Source organism: Dreissena polymorpha, chromosome 3 (genome assembly GCF_020536995.1).
Source record: "Dreissena polymorpha isolate Duluth1 chromosome 3, UMN_Dpol_1.0, whole genome shotgun sequence".
Lineage (NCBI taxonomy): Eukaryota > Metazoa > Mollusca > Bivalvia > Myida > Dreissenidae > Dreissena > Dreissena polymorpha.
Window position 1 is genome coordinate 102,233,643 of NC_068357.1, and position 20,458 is coordinate 102,254,100.

The window sequence follows — 20,458 nt, forward strand, 5'->3', positions numbered from 1 at the left end:
AAATACTTTTTATGCCCCCGGTAGGGTGGCATATAGCAGTTGAACTGTCCGTCAGTATGTCAGTCTGTCTGTCCGTCTGAACACTTTAATGGTCATAACTTTTTCAATATTTAACAGCAACTTGATATTTGGCATGCATGTGCATCTCATGGAGCTGCACATTTTGAGTGGTGAAAGGTCAAGGTCATTCTTCAAGGTCAAATGTCTTATATATGGCGTCTGTCCGTCCGCCCGAAAACTTTAACATTGGCCAAACTTTTTCACTATTGATGATAGCAACTTGATATTTGGCATGCACGTGTATCTCCTGGAGCTGAACAGTTTGAGTGGTGAAAGGTGAAGGTCAAGGTCATCCTTCAAGGTTAAATGTCTAATATATGGCGTCTGTCCGAAAACTTTAACATTAGCCATAACTTTTTCACTATTGATGATAGCAACTTGTTATTTGGCATGCATGTGTATCTTCTGGAGCTGAACATTTTGAGTGGTGAAAGGTGAAGGTCAAGGTCATCCTTCAAGGTCAAATGTCAAATATTCCGTCTGTCCGAAAACTTTAACATTGGCAATAACTTTTTAAATATTGAAGATAGCAACTTGATATTTGTCATGCATGTGTATCTCCTGGAGCTGAACATTTTGAGTGGTGAAAGGTGAAAATCAAGGTCATTCTTCAAGGTCAAATGTCAAATATTCCGTCCGTCCAAAAACTTTAACATTGGCCATAACTTTTTAATTATCGAAGATAGCAACTTGATATTTGACATGCATGTGTATCTCATGGAGCTGCACATTTTGAGTGGTGAAAGGTCAAGGTCATCCTTTAAGGTCAAAGGTCAAATTTTGCAATATTGAAGATAGCAACTAGATATTTAAAATGCATGCGTATCTCATGGAGCTGCACATTTTTGAGTGGTGAATGGTCAAGGTCATCCTTCAAGGTCAAAGGTTGAATAGATGGCTTCAAAGCGGCGCAATAGGGGGCATTGTGTTGGCAAACACACCTTGTTCAAATAAATTATTTAATAAAAATTCGTAGCTGCTTACGTTAAATCTCTTACACACACACATAATGCAACATGGTTGGTAATATACATGTACCGGATTCATCTTACGTCTGTCCTTCGTTTGTGACGTTACCAACGAAGTACTCTTAAACGTTTGAATTTACAACCATCAACGCAGGCATTCTTCATTATTATATTAAATTGTGCATTTGCATTGTTTATAACACGTTTAACACTGCTCAATTAAAGTGATTTTATTATGCGCATCTTACAGTATATACTATGTTTATAGATGTCTATCGCAACCGTTGTTTATTTATGGTGTTTTCACATAATATACACTTATATTTGCTTATGCAGCATCAACATACTCAAACAATATCCCGGAAAGAGAAACGTGTTGCATTTAAATATCAACCGTACTTTCGTTTTGACATCTGACGACAGAAATGATTCGATGTACGAGATTCGTTCATACGACACATACGACACAATTTTGTTTTACGGATCAGATCATTTCGGCTTAGAGGACTGGACAGTCATGTAAAATATCGAATATAATATATATATATAAACAACTGGTAGCAAGAGGAGTTGTAGATAATTGGTCAGTTACAACATTTTAACTAACTATTTTGACCTTTTAATTCTCAATTCAACAGTGAAAAATGCACATACCACTTTAAGGCTATTTCTTGACGTTAAAATTTGTATAGCATAAGCGTAACAATGGGCGGATTGTTTTCAAATCGACATCTGAACACCTGAATAAACTCTGTGTGACATAGTAACTGTACATAGCTACAATACTAGGAGCAGCAGTCGACTTCATTAGAATAAACTACAAGATAAGTATTGATGCAAAGCATCAAATAGTCCTTCAGCCAAGTACCCAAAATTGAGGTGGGGTGTACCAGTAAGGGGGGAAAAACTACACCTATATATCTTGGAAGATGCATGCCAGTAGCATTTGAAAATGGTTGATAACAGTCTGGTACTGGCAGCTTTTGGTATTTTTTCTCCTTTGAAGAAGGGGCCTCAATCAGCTTTATTTTCATAAATTGTCTGGGAGAAATTGAACCGAAGTAGGGTCAATATACACTTTGACCCCCAAACAAATCCTACAAAACTTATTTTAACTAATCCTAGTAGGGTAGAAGGTCCTTAAAAACATTTCAAAAGTTTACCACAATCGGACCTCCAGAAAGTTGTTTTTTCAAGATGGCCGCCAAGACCTATTAATGACCATAACTATATAACTATCCAATCAAATTTGGTGTCTATACCTAGGTTTCAAGGGGCAAAGAACACATAATGATCATCAGAAATTGTTTAAGTTTAATTTAGTACCCCCAAATTCAACATGTCGAAAAAGGCCACCAAAACCTATTTATGATCATAACTATGTAACTATCAACTTGAATTTGATGTTTATACCCAGGTTTCAGGGGGCAACGAACACATTAATATCATCAGACAAACTGTAAGTTTATTATGTTACACCGAAATTTAACATGGCGTCCTAAAAAGCCGCAAAGATGGTCGCCAAAACCTATAAAAATGATCATAACTATGCTACTAGCCACTCAAATTTGACGATTTTGGTGTCTATACATATGTTTAAGAGGGCAAAGAACACATTAAGATCATCAGATATTGTTTAAGTTTATTATATTACTCACAAATCCAACACAGCGTCCAAGATGGCCGCCAAAACATACTTATTATTATAAAATATAACTATGTAACTATCCACTCAAATTTGGTGTATATACCCAGGTTTCAGAGAGCAAACAACACATTAATATCACATTTATTAGACAAAATGTCAGCTCATTATCTTAAACAGAAATCCAACACGGCGTCCGATGGCCATCAACACAATATGAAGGACCACAAGTCCATAACTTGTTACTGAAACGTTATGGTTGTTATGTAAAATGCCATAGTTTAGGAGACAAGAAACACTTTAATCGAATTGAGGTTATCACTAAGGAGTTGAATACTCATAAAATCCAATTTACGACATCTGGAAGAGAGAATGAACCAGCACATGACTTCATGATATGATCAGGTTTTACTAACTTCTGTAGACTTGATTTTTTACCGTTGCTGAAAATCATTGAAGATTAATTACAGCCTGAATAAGCACGAGTTCTTTCAAAAGGTTAATATTATACACTTTGCGTTCCTTTGACTATTTATTTACATAAAAGCGGCAGTAGATGGTATTGTTGTCCCTTTCGGAGTAATGCAGGATCAAGATGAACAAATATGTATCCCCGCTCACCAACGTTGTGGTGCTACGACGGGATCGTTATACTGTATTTAACAATTTGAACGTCTGCATTCCCTGAAGACAGAACAACATAGCATCCCATTTTAGTCAGAGTTGTGCTGATTAGAGCAATCATGCCGGCCTTGTCTCTGTCATGAGACAAAAGTCTTCCTTTTTTACATGAGCATTCTGTCTCTTTGCTGAAACTCACAATATGATTCACGTTTCCAGTGCGTTTTGACTTTGTTATAATCACCGTCTTCGTAGACATCGAACCCCACTGTCGCTTGTCCGTAATGCCTTTCACTGAATCTACATAAGAGTCGGCTATTGCGTTATATGAGTCGCCCTTCTCCATGGTTAACGATGCAGCGTAGTGCCACCATCATGCATCTGTTTTATGAATAAAGTTCATCACAGCCTAACATGATGTGTCTACAGCATACTCTCAAATTGCCTGAGCGATCTTAGGCTTATCTGTTGTACAAAGTATGTTCTTGGCTTCAAAGAAGGCAGCAGGATGGAAGCTCAGTTCATAAGACAATACGACTGCAAGGGAAGGATCTCCATATTTTGACACGACCAGAAAACGCTGGAACAGAAGAGCATGATCAAAAGCACTGTCAGAAGCGATCTAAACAGCCAAGCTATTCCAAAGAGATTTGGCACTGCATTTTCTCGTGAATTTATAACCAAAGACCGACTTTCCTATGATATCTCTTATGATCGTTTTCCCAATAGCCTCAATTGCATGAACATTCACATGTGACCCAGCCACCATCCCATTTACCATGTTTCTGAGAGTAGGGTCAGCTGTGTATGGTGATTAGGTTGTAATCTGTGTCTGCATTTTCTCTAGATCAAAAGAATCCCCTTTGATGCACGCTTAAGTTGAGTCTTTGTGTTGTGGACTTGAAGTATAGGTCAGGTCTGTGAAATCCTGCATCGCACTGTTGTGCTCGGATGTTGCAGATAGGGTTCAAGGGGTTTGCATTTCCTCAGTCATTCCACTGCCGCGAGTTAGACCACATGTGCTCTATAAAATCATCATCAATATTTTCTCAATAACAAGATCAATTCCCAGCCCAGCACTGATGGCTCCTACAAACAACGTGAATACCAATACCGAACTTTCGATAAATGTCCGGGTGCGTTTCCTCTAGGTTGCTTATTTGCTCCAGATATATGTAGTAATACGCAGATTGCATGTAATGAATCCAGCAGCAGCAAAGATGGATAGCAAATTGGGCACTGCCTAATGCATTAACCAATACCTTGTACGATATGCTTTAATCAACACCCTTGAATTCTTAATCATAAGCTAATAATTCAGCCATACTAAGCTTGTCTTTGAGGTCTGGACAATTTCATGTTTCTACTTCTCTGAAGCCCTCTCGAGTTTGATCAAAATCGCATAATATATCATCTGCTAGCGTCGTTTTGCTCCTCAAAAGGGAAGAGTACAAATCCTTGGCATGATCCAGCAGCATCTGAATGTCTGGATCTTCCTTGGTCATTTCGGCTGAAAGCTTGCTGTGTATGCACTTTTCAACAAGAAGATGGTCCCGTGAAGCCCTCTTGACAGCTTTTTGTGTCACAATGTGCACAATTGCATTACTCAATAGACAGCCTCACGTATGTTTTTGAGAGCGGTTTCTTCCATGAGGGATCCTTTGCCAACCCCCGCCCGCAAATGCATACGTTTATGAAACATCGCAAATTCTGAACAACATGTTCAACTACTTTGTGGCGCATCAATGATTATTTCGGCAGCTTTCCAATACAAGGGTTGGTTAAACGTTACATAGGTGTAAAGGTTGTGGCAAGGTTGCAAACTAAGACTTATGTTGACAGAATGCACGCTTTGTCCCCATTGTACATATTAATCATAGGCACAAATATGACTGACAACAGCCCAGGGTACTGGCTTTGCTGTTGCAAGATACGCATCATTCCGTGCCAATTCAGTGTTGCCTGAAGCTGAAAATATCGATCCTCTTTTCAAAATCCAGAAATTGTGGCAGGTCCAAACTATGGCGTTTCACATAACAAGCATCACGTCAAAAGTAATGGACTTGCGGTCCTTCGTATTGTGTCATTAGACGCCATGTGAGACTTCGGTGTAACATAATAAACTTAAACTGTGTCTTACAATCGAAATGTGTTCTTTACCCCTCGAAACCTCGGTATAGACAACAAAATCATCTAATCTGAGTGGATAGTTACATAGTTGTGATCATTAATAGGTTTTGATGGCCATCTTGGCGGCCGTTTTGGGCGCCATGTTGGATTTGTGTGTAATATTGTTAACTTAAACAATGTCTGATAATCTAAATGTGTTCTTTGCCCCTTGAAACCTATTTATGTCCACCAAAATAATCAAATTTGAGTGGATATTTACATGGCAGCTATTTAGGACGCCATGTTGGATTTTTGTGTACTATTGTTAACTTAAACAATGTCTGATGATCTTTGTGTGTTCTTTGCCCCTTGAAACGTATGTATAGACACCAAATCTATTAAAGTTGAGTGGATAGTTACATAGTTATGATCATTAATAGGATTTGGTGGATATCTTGGCGGCAATTTTGGACGCCAATTTGTATTTGGGTGTAATATAATAAACTTATACAATGAATGATGATCTAAATGTGTTCTTTGTCCCTTAAAACCCATATATAGCCATCAAAATAATCAAATTTGAGTGGATATTAACATAGTTATGATCATATATAGGTTTTGGCGGCCATCTTGGCGGCCATTTTCGACGCCATGTTGGATTTGTGAGTACTATTGTACACTTAAACAATGTCTGATGATCTTTATGTGTTCTTTGCCCCTTGAAACTTAGGAATAGACATCAAATTTGATTGTGTAGTTACATAGTTGTGATCATTAATATGTATTGACGCGCCATCTTGGCGGCCATCTTGACGGCCATCTTGAACAAAAAACTTTCCGGAGGTCCGATTGTGGTAAACTTTTAATATGTTTTAAAGAAGCTTCTACCCTACCAGGTTCAGTGTAAATACTTTTGTAGAAATTTTTTGGTGGTTGAAGGTATTTTTTTTCCATATATTGACCCTACTATTCTGGAGGCTCGCTAGTTTTTAGGAACTTTTTTGCAATCTCATTAATATTCATAGATATGCAAACGTACTAATTTGCATATTTAAGGGAAGATCATATTAGGTAATAATCATAATTTTCATTTTAACACCAAACTTTTTTTCTAGAACTAATTTTGAAGACATATTTGAGAATTATACTAGCTAAACCCGCTATTTAGTGTTAGGGTTAGGGTTAGCTAACCCTAACCCTGGGTTGCCATAGAAACAGCTAAATAATTACTTATAGCTGCCCAACTGAGATTGTTATCACTCATTTTGCTACTTTATAGTGAGTATACAATCAAGTAAGATAGGTGTTGTTTTGCCCCCCCCGCCCCCCTGAGTGGTACACCCAACCCATCTGGCTGATAGACTAAAAGGGCGTCGGGAAATTCAGTGTAAAAGGCACTCAATGAAGTTACATGGAACGATTTTTTTTCTACTGTAAATATTAATATATTGGCCGATTATTTTAAACAAAATAGAAAAAGATACTGGTATAACCATTATCTATGATTTTGTGTTATAACCCCCAAATAACCATTATTTATGATGTTGTGGTATAACCCCCCAAATAACCATTATCTATGATTTTTTGTTGTAACCCCCAAATATTTCATAGTTCATTTTATTTACACTGGTTTCCTTTTTTTACTGGCATCCGTGTGCAGTTTTCATCAATGGAACAGAACTGTGTAGGTTTTAAAAAATCTGCTTCATCTTGTAAGCGTAATTTCATATTTTTCTCAACTTCAAGGGGAGATGATTCTGAACTTATTCTTACGTTGCTCATTTACGATAGGGGTTGAGTACTCATTGATATGTAAAAACACTGTAAAAGTTTGGAAATAAAAATTGAATGAAAACTGTAAATTGCATAAAGAAGCTGCAATTCACAATACTTTGAAATTCAGTAAAAGATCATAATAGATTTATTGCTCCGATGTTCATCATTTTAATTGGGTTCGAGTTTTACTGATATAAAAACACTTAACAAGTTTGGAAAGATTCAGACGAAAGTTGTGAAATCTTTTAAACAAGTGGAAATTGTTTATTTTTAATAGAAAAAAATTCTGGACTTATTGTCCCGATGTTTCTCATTTTAAATGTGGTGAAAATGCTCATTGATATGAAGACACTGTAAGTTTGGAAAGAATATGATGAAAAATGTTGACATAATCACCTAACCAAGCAGTTTTTCATTTTATTTTTAAATTCAAAGAGGCATAATTCTGGACTTACGGTCCGATATTGCTCATATAGAGTTTGGGTTGGGTCCTCATTGTTACAAAAAAACCTGTGCAAGTTTGGGAACAATCGGATGAAAATTTTGGACTTCGAACAAGGATTTCAAAATTTCTCAAATTCTAAGGAATATAACTATGGACGTAATGGTGGAGAATGCTAAAGGGCCAATACCACCTGGATAGTAATACGTGTAGCGCTTCGCGCTCTATATGTGGTTCTTACAAAAAATCCGATGAGTGCTTAACTCTAGGGAAACGAGTTGCTGGAACACAAATCCTCCTTGATAAGCGGCTGCTTCCTTTATCGCAACTCATTGTTACAATCAATAATACGTGTCGCGCTTCGCGCTCTATATGTGGTAGGGATAGTTCTATGGGCCTATGATAGACAACCATAAAAATACATGGATAATAGATGTGTTGTTTGCATTTATTTGTTAATATAAAAACACGTGTATTTTTATAAGATATTTAAGTGATGTAAGACATTTTAATTAACGTTGTCACCACGTTGCATCCATTAATTTTAATAAAAATGTCCAATTGTAGTAAAATGGATTTTAAAAGGTCTACATAAAATAAAGCTTTATTATATTTATTAACCTGACTGAAAAAATTGTCAGTCGCAGTACTGTTCCGTTCGTGCCGGAACCCGCGCGCGGGATTGAACAATGAGTTATATAATTATAGAACAAGATGAAATGCCGTATCAATTATAAGGTGGCATATATGTGCCTTACAATACCCATATACGTTTCGCAATACCGTTACACGCTTAGATCACTTCCGTATCGTGATTATATATTTAGGATTGTGTTCGCGATAGTTTTCTGATTTTTTTCTGCTCAATTCTTGACTTAAAGAGACACAAACTTAACATACATATTAGAAGTAATATCAACGTGTGAAGGTTTACGTTACCAAATAAATAAGACTATTATTAGTACTCTCAAACGTGGACTAACTTATTAGATATTTGTCGTAAAAATTATATGGACACCTTTTTTACGATCGCAAAGTTTTAAACTTTAATTTGTTCACAAACCTTAGCAAGTGATTGGAATAGATACGTTATTTAACGTTAGCAAAATATTTCAGAGCACCCCGGGCTAAATTCACGGGTCACATAATCATATTTCGTTATAATGTTAGTATAAGCACACTGATGTGGAAATAATTTAGATTGTTTGAAGACCTAGCAAACCCAAGAAAATGTTGTTTTTTCAGTTCTTGGCACGAATATGCCACTCAGTGTAATTATTTATGATCGAACACAAATACGTCAAAAATAATATTCATGCAAATATCGCAATAAATAAGTATCGACACGAACTTGTCAACTTGATAGTTATCGTAAACGTAATGTGGTTGTCGTAAGACAGTTGTATGCCACGATTATTATAAAATATAATTTGTAATAATAGCTCTGTAATTTTTAGAAGTCTCAAGTTAACATGTGTAAAAGATCCAAATACATGTATGCATAAATCAGATATGACATTGTAATACACGTTTAACAATACAAAGAAAGATTATTACATGTATGTAATTTTTTAGTTAACTATTTTTAACAAAATTCGGGATGACATTTAATTTGACAGCATACAATCACAAACAAATCATAAACGAAGACGTTTGTCTAGTGGAAGTTAACATCTTGTTATTGAACCGCGTCATGCAAAATGTATCTTATGACATTTTCAGCAAGCGTAGTTCCAAACCAGTCTGGGCATTCGCGCAGTCTGGCCAGTAGCTACCCTGCCCGCTTTTGAGACCACCAAACCTTACGTTAACTTAAAGCGGACCACTAAGCTTTTGACCAGACTGCGCAGAGCTTGTTTATGCGTGATTGTAATAAGACCCATTTTCGCGTAACGCGGCTCACATGTTCTAATACAAGACTTGAATTTTATGAAAGATAATTAAAAAGGTTCTTTAAACATCTAATTCTTCAACACATTTATCATTAAAAAAATGAAATGACAAAATGAATCAGGATTCAAGTAAACACTATATAATTATCCACTTTGAATTAAAATATATTTACGATTAACTTTAAAGGCCCTATAAAGGTGACAAATCCAATTATTATGCATATAAACTGGTCTAATTTTAACCGGATTTCAGTTACTCTCGCATAAAAAAATGCTTATAACACAGCTTAGGTGCAACGTTGTCAAGAATTATGGAAGATATACCCGTTTCATAATTGGAAGAAATGGTTACATTTTTGCAACTAACGTGGTGTGTAGCCTCAGAGCGGTAACACATGCTAAAAAAAGCCGAAAGAAAATTAAATTGTAATTCTATTTTAAACCACTTTTTACCAGCAGAAGGTAACTTATTAGATCACTACAAACGTTTTAACCATTTAGAAGAGACCTACTTTGTGAGTGATACCGGAAAACGTTGAAAATCAACAATATATTTTTGGTAACCTGAGTCACTTTCCCAAGTAAACAGCGATGTGAATAAACTCACAATTGACTTGGAGGACACTGTATTTTGAGCTCAAAACAAGTTGTATTGCTCGTTTTTTATGGTAATGTCCAATAGCATATATATATATATTGTTTTTTGATAACCTTTATAAATACAATATGAAAAAAATATTTAAAAATGGGTAAATAATTATGGATCGTCACCTTTATAGAGCCTTTTAAGTTATAAGCGATTTTAAAGTCTAGGGTATGACTCCTTGTAGAGTAGAACGCGTTGAATTTATAAAAAAAATACCTTTTTATATAATTCATTTCCCACAGCGAAAATTTATATACCTATTTGGCTATAAAACGCAGACCTGATTTGTTTTTAATTAACTTTTCAAACAATAATGCTTATTTTAAAATAAATATATGTATTTTCAAATGACGATTAATTTAAGGTAAAATCGATTTTTTACGCTGTTGTTTTCGCCGTTACATACTTGCTCTGTTTCGTTTTTCTTATCTGTAAGTTTTGCTTAGTTTTACAATCATTTCATGTCCGCATTCAGGCGAATGGTTGTCTGCCATTGTACAAGAATTATAAAATTCACATATAACTTAAACATAGATGTAAATCGCATGTTTCCAACCAATAATGACAAAAAACTGTATCTTAAATATTTTGGTTCAGTGAAGTGCACAAGATGTTATTCCAACGAAATGACGTCTGGCTGCTTCCCGGCTCATCTCGCTTAAGATATGCCCCGTCTAGTGTTGCCTAGGCACGGCCGGGGAACCTGGAAAACCTCATGCACATACAGTCTCTACAATAAAGCGTTAGTATTACTGTCTGTATACATTAATTCCGCAAACATTCGAGTTCAGTTTAACCGATCCCAACCCCCGCGCGCAACGAAGTAAACGGATAAGTGCATTTACTTTGGTCGTCCGTCCGTCTGTATTTATTGTGTCATATTTTTAAAGACATGTGCATATTGCTGTTTTTCGCCGATAACTATGTAAACGTGATAAAACGGGACACCATTTATTTAAGTTCAATTCACAAGTAAGTATTTCAAATAGCAATTACATGCCAGAAATCGTTTCTGATTAAGGGCAACCTCCGCGCAGAGATATGACTGGAACCAGCATAGCTGGATAAACCTCCGCGCAGAGATACGACTGGAACCAGCATAGCTGGATCAAATCCCTGCCTTCATAGCCAACCATTAGATGAAAGCGGAGCTCCGTGGTAAAATAATTTTACTCTTGTAATTTTTACTTTTTGTAATATAGGTAATGTGTTTTTTATTGTGAACCTTAACTTATACACTATGTTAAAAATATAAAACAAAATGATACATGTACTACTTTTCGTAATATAATACTTAAACAAAAACATCTTGTGATGGCAGAGATTGTATAGAGATTGGGTTTAGGGCTGAATTAAATTTTGGTTGCTTTAATGCGATTGTGAACGCATTGGTCATACTGCCAATGTACCCGGTAAGCACGTCAACAATATAATTTTAAGAAAAAGGATCACGCATACACGACGGTGAAGAAAAAAACGCGTTCTTTCGATTATGAATGCATAACTTTTCATATTGAAAGTCAGATATCCCACAATATACCGACCGAAAAAATACAAACAGAAAACTCAGTGAAATAGGTAAAAATAATCGTTACATGATGACTCGGAGACACGATGCAAGAGTGTACCGGTAGTTTATGCTTTTATAATTTATAAGTATCAAGTAAATTGTCTTGCGTTACCTTTGCGACTGCTGTACGCCGGCGCATCGGACACGTTAGAGTCCTGGCGGTCGAGTCCCGGCGAATCACTGCTTTTCTTTACCAGCTTGTATATTCCCAGGGCTGCCCCTCCGACAAGCAGCGGGCTCATTGCGCCGGCTGCCGCTGCCAGAATCTCCGACTTGGAGCTCGCAGTCGCGGCCATATCCTCACCGCCGTCGGCGTCGTTTGAGAACTCGCACATGCATTCCTTTCTTATCGGACACTGCGCGTCCTTAAAAAGAATGCATTATGTATACAACGTAACTGTTAATCAAATGTAAGATTTAATGAGGTTGGGTGGCAGCCCGCTATAAGAAGCAACGGGAATAATAGCGTGACATGGATTCCGTACTCTCTGCGCAGTTCGTCATGAAATGATATCGACGCATTTGTGCATTTTATGATGATTCAAAGTAATGTTACTTTCATATGTAATGCATTGAAGCAACATAGTTTTTTTAAATGTTGATGTTTTAGATACTTGTAAGCCATGTCCGAGTTTCCTGTATTTATTATCATAGCTCAATTAATTCGCTAACGGTGTTTCTGAAAGAAAATGAATCACGTCTAAATCTATGGTCAGACTTCCGCTATCTTTCTTTTTTTTCAATAACCTTTCAAGTTTAAGGTTCTGTATTACATATTATTTTTTCTACGTATATAAGTAAATGAAAAAAAGTTTATTATTACCTCTGCAGTAGCGAACCCTAAAGCGAACCAGATCAAAACCAATCTTACAACTCCTTTCCACATGATTTGATTTTCGTATAACCAATACTACCGGTACGTTGAATAAGTAAACGAAACTCTGTGAAAAAGCCAACCCGAAACCCAGTGCGACTCTGTTCTTGTATGGGCTTATGTGTTGTTCTTCCTCGGTGATTTATCTTCTATTAGTTGAATGTGCAGGCCATCCGTAGATAAGCCACCGTTGATTTATTGACATCGCCGTCGGTTTGCGGCTTATCTTATCATCATATTAACCAGATACAGAATTAAAATAGCGACGTTGTCTGTCAGTAAATCTTCTTAATTCGTGTGATTTTGTTTATGATCGAAATCAATACAACCCAACTTTCAGTTCCTAATAGTCAATATGTGACGTCAATAGTTACATGTACACAATACCAAAGGAACAATTACATGTTTTGATAGAAACATGAAAACGTGATAACCAAGATGTCGCAACAATTTATCCCACGTTATAAGACTTTTCCTATTTTCGGCGACATTTTGCAACATACAGGTTATACAAAAAATATCGTGTCGTGGATGAAATGAAATCTTAATCGTACTAGTTTGATAAATCAAATGTTAAAAATCTATATTTATAACAGTGTTACCTCTTAATTATATGTTAAGTGTACGTTAAGTCATGTACTAGTAAAAACTAATCTAGGTAATAAATGAGTCATACAGGAGCATGTCAGAATATGGATCCGATATGCTACTGACACGATTAAAAGGTTCCTTCATGTGCTTTCCTTTATGCAATCCTGGTCATGGTGATGTCACCTCTTTTGTTTTCATTATTTGTTAAAGAATTAGAGCTTTATTTGCAGTGTGACATTGACGCAGGCTTAAGTATTGATAGTGATGTTGGTGTTGGTCGCTGATGATATGGGAATTTATAGGTAAAACCCTTGAAGAAACTCAGAGGCATTTTAGATCTTTTGTTTTCATATTGTTGCATATGTGATATAACAGTAAATATAACAAAACGAAAATAATGGTTTTCCGAAAACGCGGGGCTTTATTAGCAAACGAAAAATGGATATATTGTAGCCAACCAATCTTTGGTGATGATTTTGTTTATCTAGGGACTGTTTTTAATAACACCGGGACCTTTTGTAAAAAACATTGAATATCGCAATGGAAAGGCATTAAAAGCCTTTTATGTTCTTTTCTGCAAATGCAACGATTTTGATCTTTCGTCCAAAACTTTGTGTCAACTATTCGATGCATTTGTAACACCAATACTTAACTATCATTCTTGCGAAGTTTGGGGTCGTACCAAATCAAAAGAACATCTTACATTTTCTAAAAGATTATCAAGAGTAAAAAGCAATGCGTGCTCCGCTGCAATGTATGGTAAACTGGGTAGATACCCACTTAATATCCACAGATAAATCATAATAATATATCATTGGTTTACAATTAAAGACAGTGGTAATATTCTATTAAGTGTTGTGTATAACGAGGCTGTTTAAGACTGAATTAATGTAAAGAGAAATTGGTTTTCAAATGTAAAAAATCTCCTCAATAATTATGGATTCGCATACGTGTTTCAAAATTATAAGTTGGTTAGCAAAAACACATTTATCAGTGAATTTAAATGCAGAGTCATAGATTGTTATAAACAAGATTGGTTGTACAAACACTTGAAAGTCCAGTTGTACTATTGTCCAAAGAATTAAAAATATCGTTTGGATATAAAAAGTATTGAGATGGGTTACCTAAAAGTCTCAAATTTTACTTCGGTAGATTAAGAATTTCAAGTCATCCATTAAGAATTCAAACGGGTAGGTTTAGTAAAAATCGCATAGCTAGGGAAAAAAATATTGTATTTGTTGTAACCTACTCGACATAGAAGACGAATACCATCTTATAACGATATCAGACACACTACGTAAAAAAATATTATTTCAAGCGACCATCAACTCCAATGATAACATGTACTGAAGAAGAAGCTCTAAAGTCTTTTTTTTTTGGTAAAAGAAGCTCATTTAATAAGTCAGTCTATCATTGAATGTTGTTCAGAATACGTATACGACCGGCTGAATTGTTTTGTTCCGCGGGTTTTGATTTTGTATTCGTTTGCTCAATTATTTTGTGTAAACGAAACTGAGAAATTGTATTTTTGTTATGTAATATATTTAGTGCATACACTTGTATAGTATATTTGTGCATACTTTATGTTAATATAACTAGCTTAAAGATCCGATTGCAAATTGTTAGTATACGGTGCTCAAAGTGACGTCTTAGTGTTAAATTTGACGCCATATTTACTTCATGCTAAGTTCGTGATCTATTTCTTTCTATTATACGTTCATCATAAGTATACACATGTCATGAACTATTTTGGTGCAAGTTTATTTTCCATAAATGTTAACAGCTAACGGTAATAGCTGACCGCCTATCTTTTACAAACACAGCTTTGTCCTGTCTTCATTTTTTTTGTGTTTACCACCCATTATGCATTATGTAAAGAAGTATGTGCAATGTTTATTACTGTATAATCACTTTCTTTTCACGTGACCCTTTGATATGTTTATTATTACCGGTACATGATTTAGACTGACGATGTACTAAGTACAAGTCGTAATTCAAGATCTGTTTTGTTCTGTTCTGTCATAGTTTGTTCCGATTTGGGGTTTCCTTTGTTTGATATAGATGAATGAAATTTTCAGGTTTTTAAGATAATACACTCAGAGAAACTTCTAACGCAACACTTATATTTTTATCAATGGATTTCGTAAAAAATCGTAATGTTAACAACTAAATAATAATTATAATTTAATAACTCGTAAGATTGTAATTTATTGAATCACAGGTTGATAAATTATCACTTAACAATGAATGTCGCTATAAAATAAAAAAAAGTATTAAGATTGCGTAACCTAAAGATATTAACTTTAAGTTAAACAGTTAATCGAACATATAAGTTTCCATTCATAGGTTCTCATTGTTTAATGACGGATTGACACATTTATCTCACCAAGAACCAATTATATTAGCTTACTTTCCGATGGAATGTTCATCTTGTCCATTATACGAGTCCAATTATGTTCAAATAAGCTACACTGTTTTGAAGGGCGTGTCTTTAAGTCCATGTTGAAACCGTCACAAAAATGGTTTACATATTTTATGAATGTGATATTGATTCTAAATATATTCGCATATATTAAACGTGGAAATATGTATCGTTTCAATAGTTGTAAAAGCTTAATTGCCTTAGGCTAACTTAGGCAGACTTGAGTCTTGTACATTGGAACAACCTGTCCTTGGTGTCTGAAGAAACATCTTTTTAACGCTCGGATTCAAACCCGGGACCTAATTTTCGGCAGGCGGATACCATATCATCTACGACGTCGTAACCGAATCGTTACAATGGGTTGCTGTTATTCAGGGCATTACGTCCATATGCCGCGGACTCAATATTTTTTTGAGAGCTTAATACACATTTTCGAACTTGATTTATACTTAGTGAAGACTTTACTATGGTCTGCGACTCTTATGAAAACAGCACGAGTCTGCAATCAAATTGCCGTTACAGAAGACATGCAGCCGACAGCACGAGTCTGCAATCAAATTGACGCTACAGAAGACATGCAGCCGACAGCACAAGTCTGCAATCAAATCGACGCTACAGAAGACATGCAGTCGACAGCACGAGTCTGCAATCATATTGACGCTGCAGAAGACATGCAGTCGTACTCTTCTTCAGTAAATCAGTACACCAGAACACACGTGTCGTGTATGTTTGGATAGTCGGCTTACCGGTAGTTCAGCTTAAATATTTTTGAAACACAATTTTATTGATTTGAACCTACAGATGGTTGCCCATATATGGTCATAACAAGTATATGAAGAGCCATATAGCTTTGGAGAATCGGTAGATTACTGATTTAATTCTTACTAAAAACCCACAAGCTAATTACTGCAGCTCTGCATTGAACCTAAGGAACAATAAAAATTGTCTATCAAACCAGTAATCATTACGTATTTGGCAAATGTTTATTGTTTGTCAATAAAATTCGCTTGAACTGTTTTGCTTAAAATCTGGTCAAGAGGATTTGCGCATATCAAGAGGTGTAATTCAGTGTACACGATACAATCATTCGTTTCCTTTTTGACGATGCGAACAGCATCGTCCAAGGTATCATAACCGTAGAATTTTTTTTCACAATTGCGACCTATGTAAAAGACCGAGCCAGTCCGATTGAGATAACTCGATTTTTCAGTTACTTCCCTTTTGCATTCGCCACTGCGTAGGAGATTGCTCGTCATTGATAACATTCTCCTAGCAGAGTTGTCGTTCATGTTTCAACATTCAACAATGGCCGCCCCCGTGAGAGTCTCGATTCAAAACTTTCTTACTGCATAAATTGGCTTGTTTCGCTATTTAGAAGCTGTCATTTAGGATATATGAATTATTTATTCACTAAATCTCCGCTTATGAAAACAATAGTTGGAATTCGAAGGTTGTATACTCGATGTGAATGAAGGACTTTCTGGATCGTAACAGCTTGACACGGCAAAACTGGCATACTGGTATTTTTAGTTATCAATATAAGTCACATTGTGCTTTATAAATTGTATTCGAGCATTTTGCGACTTATTGAATGACTATGATACCCGATATCAACATTTCATCGGGGATTTGCAGATCACCAAGCTGTCCTTCAACATTGATTTCAAACTCTTTACTGGTTTGTACTATTTCTTAGTGTTAGTACTTTTTATCATTTTAAAGTTAAATGAACTGTGTCACAGTAAAAGAGACATTAAGACGATTGTGGCCAGTTTGGATCTAGATCAGCCTGCAGTCGCTTGAAAGCTGTTTGCTTAAAAGCGTTTATCTGACAATAACAAATAATTTAATTGGATACTGATTTGACTGCGCTTTTCCTGTGACCTGGCTCAAATAATAGAATTGTCATTAATCAAATTATTTATTTCGAACATTAATCAATTGTTTTTCTTGTCCCTCGGGATCAATGACTCCAGCACTTTCCTGTTGAGAATTGAATACTGCTAAAGGCGATGCTAGGGGGCGTGAGAGATGTTGCACCTTCCAGTATCGCTCGATTGTTCATTGTCGGCTCGGGTACTACGTACATGTACCCCGGGTACTCTAAAGTATACTTACATGTATCCCGGGTACGGTAAATATACTAAAATGTACCCGGGAAATTTAACCCTAAAACTTATATATACACATCAGGGCTTAACACTAACTTTTTTTTCAACTAGCCCGTTCGGGCTAGTAAATGCAGAACCTACTAGCCCTGACCAATCTTTCACGTGCCCTGACCCAAGTATTATAAAAACCTTTATATTTATCAGTCAACTTGTATTTTCTTGTGCTTGGAGATGCGCAATTATGATGAAATCATTCTTATTAGCTTGCCTTACTAATGCTATTGAATTCAATATTCATCTATTTAAGACATCTATTTGTAATCTTCACGCCATTTCTGGAGAAATTTTCTTGTTTTTTTATTTCCTCATACTTTCTCTTACTTTCCTTCTTCCCTTTTCTTTTCGTATCCGAGGAACCCCCATCCCCACCCGTAAAGCCAAACTTAAACAACGACATGAACGTTAAAACCTTTTTTACAAAGATTGCCGGGTTACCGTCTTACAAGAAATGGTAAGTGAATCTTAGCAAAATAACGTGTTACGGTAGTTGTAACAACTGTACAGGGTTAACTCTCTACTAAAAGCCGGGATCGACCATTAATATTAGTTTTGCTAATTGAATTGCGTGAAAAATATTGTCAAAACACTTCTAATCTAAATAAAGTCTCTATCTTCCTCTAAATGGATTTATTAATCGTCTAAAGGATGGAATAACTTTTCCATAATGACAACAAATTAAAATTATTTAAAATTGATAAATAACTATTAATTTTATAGTTACTTTGTGTTAATGTCGAGTTTTATACCTTCATCATTCCGGACGATCCTGGGCGATCCCGGCTTTTAGTTTCAAACGTATTTTCATTGAGAAAACACGTCACTTCGAGGAAACCAATCAAAAACCGTGTCTAGCGGCATTCCGTTTAAAAATAGGTACTGACGTGTTTTACCAGGAAAACCGCCGGGGATTTTCTGAATTGTCGGCCTCTTTTTGATTGCAATTTCGAGATACGATCCGTTTGTTGTCTCCGAACTCACTCTGGGATTTAATTTTCATCTGATCGTACTGTATTAAGATTTTTGCATCTTTGAAAAGCTTATTTAAAACGCAGTTTATTGATATAGAACATATAATCCCGCCCAAAATACACACGACCGGTCGGGCATGTTCCTGGGACATTGGCTAGCCCGGACCAAGGTACGGGCAGTGAATGTCGTTCGGACGTGCCTTAGTGTTAAGCCCTGCACATTTATGTCAATTTTCTGTAGAATGGCCTCTATATTATCGGAAAACATACTCAAAAAGCATGTTGATGCAGTGTTTTTTGAAGAGAAGTGTGTTTAACGCGTTTTACGACGTCGGATTTTGGGCGCGAATACAACTTGGGTACAGTCTAATATGGACCGAGTACAATTACGTTTATTTACCATACCTGGGGTACATGTAAGTATACTTAGAGTACCCAGGGTACATGTAAGTATACTTAAGAGTACCCGGGGAACATGTAAGTAGTACCAGAGCCGACAATGTCCAATCGAGCTCCATTATCCCTCATGAACCGACTCAAAAACCGAGTCGGCAATATTTGACTTAATTTTTGGTTTGGTTGCTCTCGAGGGATCGAAAATTTCAGAATCTTCCTAAAAGCCTCACGGGTTTGATCCCCAGAAGCGACATTGAAAACTAGCATACTTTGTTATCTAAAAGGCTGCTAAACCTGATATACAATGATAATGTGAATTTTCTCTCACATGATGTTCATCAGTCATATTATATAAAAACTTACAGCAGTAGTAAACAACTGGACAATAATTAATGAACGCATCTTTCATTTGTCTTTGACACTTTATTTTGACATGGCCTAGATTTAAATATGTGACTGGACTTTACCAGCACTCTTGTAACAGAGCTAAAGTTTAAATGTACCATTGAAGATCACCTAAATCCAGATTTGCTATTATAGACGTGGGGAAAGTTTTAAAGGTGTGACAAGAAAGCAAAAATTGGTCATTACCCAGAGGCCACAACTGATCTATGACTGTATTAAAACAAGAAAAATCAGTGCCTGATTTAGATTTTCTTAGATAGTTCAATAAAAACTAATTTCATAAGCCTGGTAACAGTTTAACGGTAATGCTACCAATGTGTCACACCAGGGCCTTGAATTTGAAATCTAGGACATGCATGGTCATTTCTTCATGAAATCAGGACACAAAATTGTATTTTAAGTCCTTAATTGACCTGACTATAGTTCTCAGATTATTATAAGCTCAATCAGTATATTTATATCATTATTTATGCTTTGTGTATTGTAAACATATACACAATCATGCAGTTACATGATAGCAATAAATAATTTCAAAGCTACCCATACTATAAAGGTCATTGACAAAGCCTATGGTCAAAATGTGAACACATTGATTGTAATCGCCCTCTCATGCCAGCAAAAACAACACGTTGACAGGTTGTCATTTTTGACAGTTCTACTTTCACTTTCATTTTGTGATATCAAAATATTAACAATTATGTGGCTGAGAAAATATCGCCATTGCTTTTTATGCCCCGGTAGGGTGGCCTATATCAGTTGAACTGTCATTCAGTCAGTCAGTGTCTCAGTCTGTCCGTCCGTCCGAAAACTTTAATGGGCATAACTTTTTTAATATTGAACATAGCAACTTGATATTTGGCATACATGTGCATCTCATGGAGCTGCACATTTTCAGTTGTGAA

At 35.9% G+C, this 20,458-nt stretch overlaps 2 protein-coding genes across 2 annotated transcripts in view; both read right to left on the reverse strand.

Moving 5' to 3' along the window:
* LOC127872916 (uncharacterized) overlaps positions 1–20,458 on the reverse strand; it is a 320,943-nt gene that overhangs the window by 164,472 nt on the left and 136,013 nt on the right. The gene's annotated exons all lie outside the window — the stretch shown is intronic.
* Positions 8,049–12,757, reverse strand: LOC127872921 (uncharacterized). Its single transcript, XM_052416460.1, has 3 exons — positions 12,553–12,757; positions 11,842–12,094; positions 8,049–10,862 (listed from the first exon to the last, which is right to left on the reverse strand). The coding sequence occupies exons 1-3, from the start codon at positions 12,613–12,615 to the stop codon at positions 10,834–10,836; spliced, it is 345 nt and encodes a 114-aa protein (XP_052272420.1). The 5' UTR covers positions 12,616–12,757; the 3' UTR covers positions 8,049–10,833.

Bases quoted from the DNA above. Each gene is read 5' to 3' on its own strand.
- LOC127872921 (XM_052416460.1), bottom strand. From the start codon at position 12,615: ATGTGGAAAGGAGTTGTAAGATTGGTTTTGATCTGGTTCGCTTTAGGG. The intron at 12,095-12,552 runs GTAATAATAAAC...ATTCTTTTTAAG, and splicing joins TAGGGTTCGCTACTGCAGAG to GACGCGCAGTGTCCGATAAG. The intron at 10,863-11,841 runs GTAACGCAAGAC...GAGGTTTTCCAG, and splicing joins GGCGTACAGCAGTCGCAAAG to GTTCCCCGGCCGTGCCTAGG.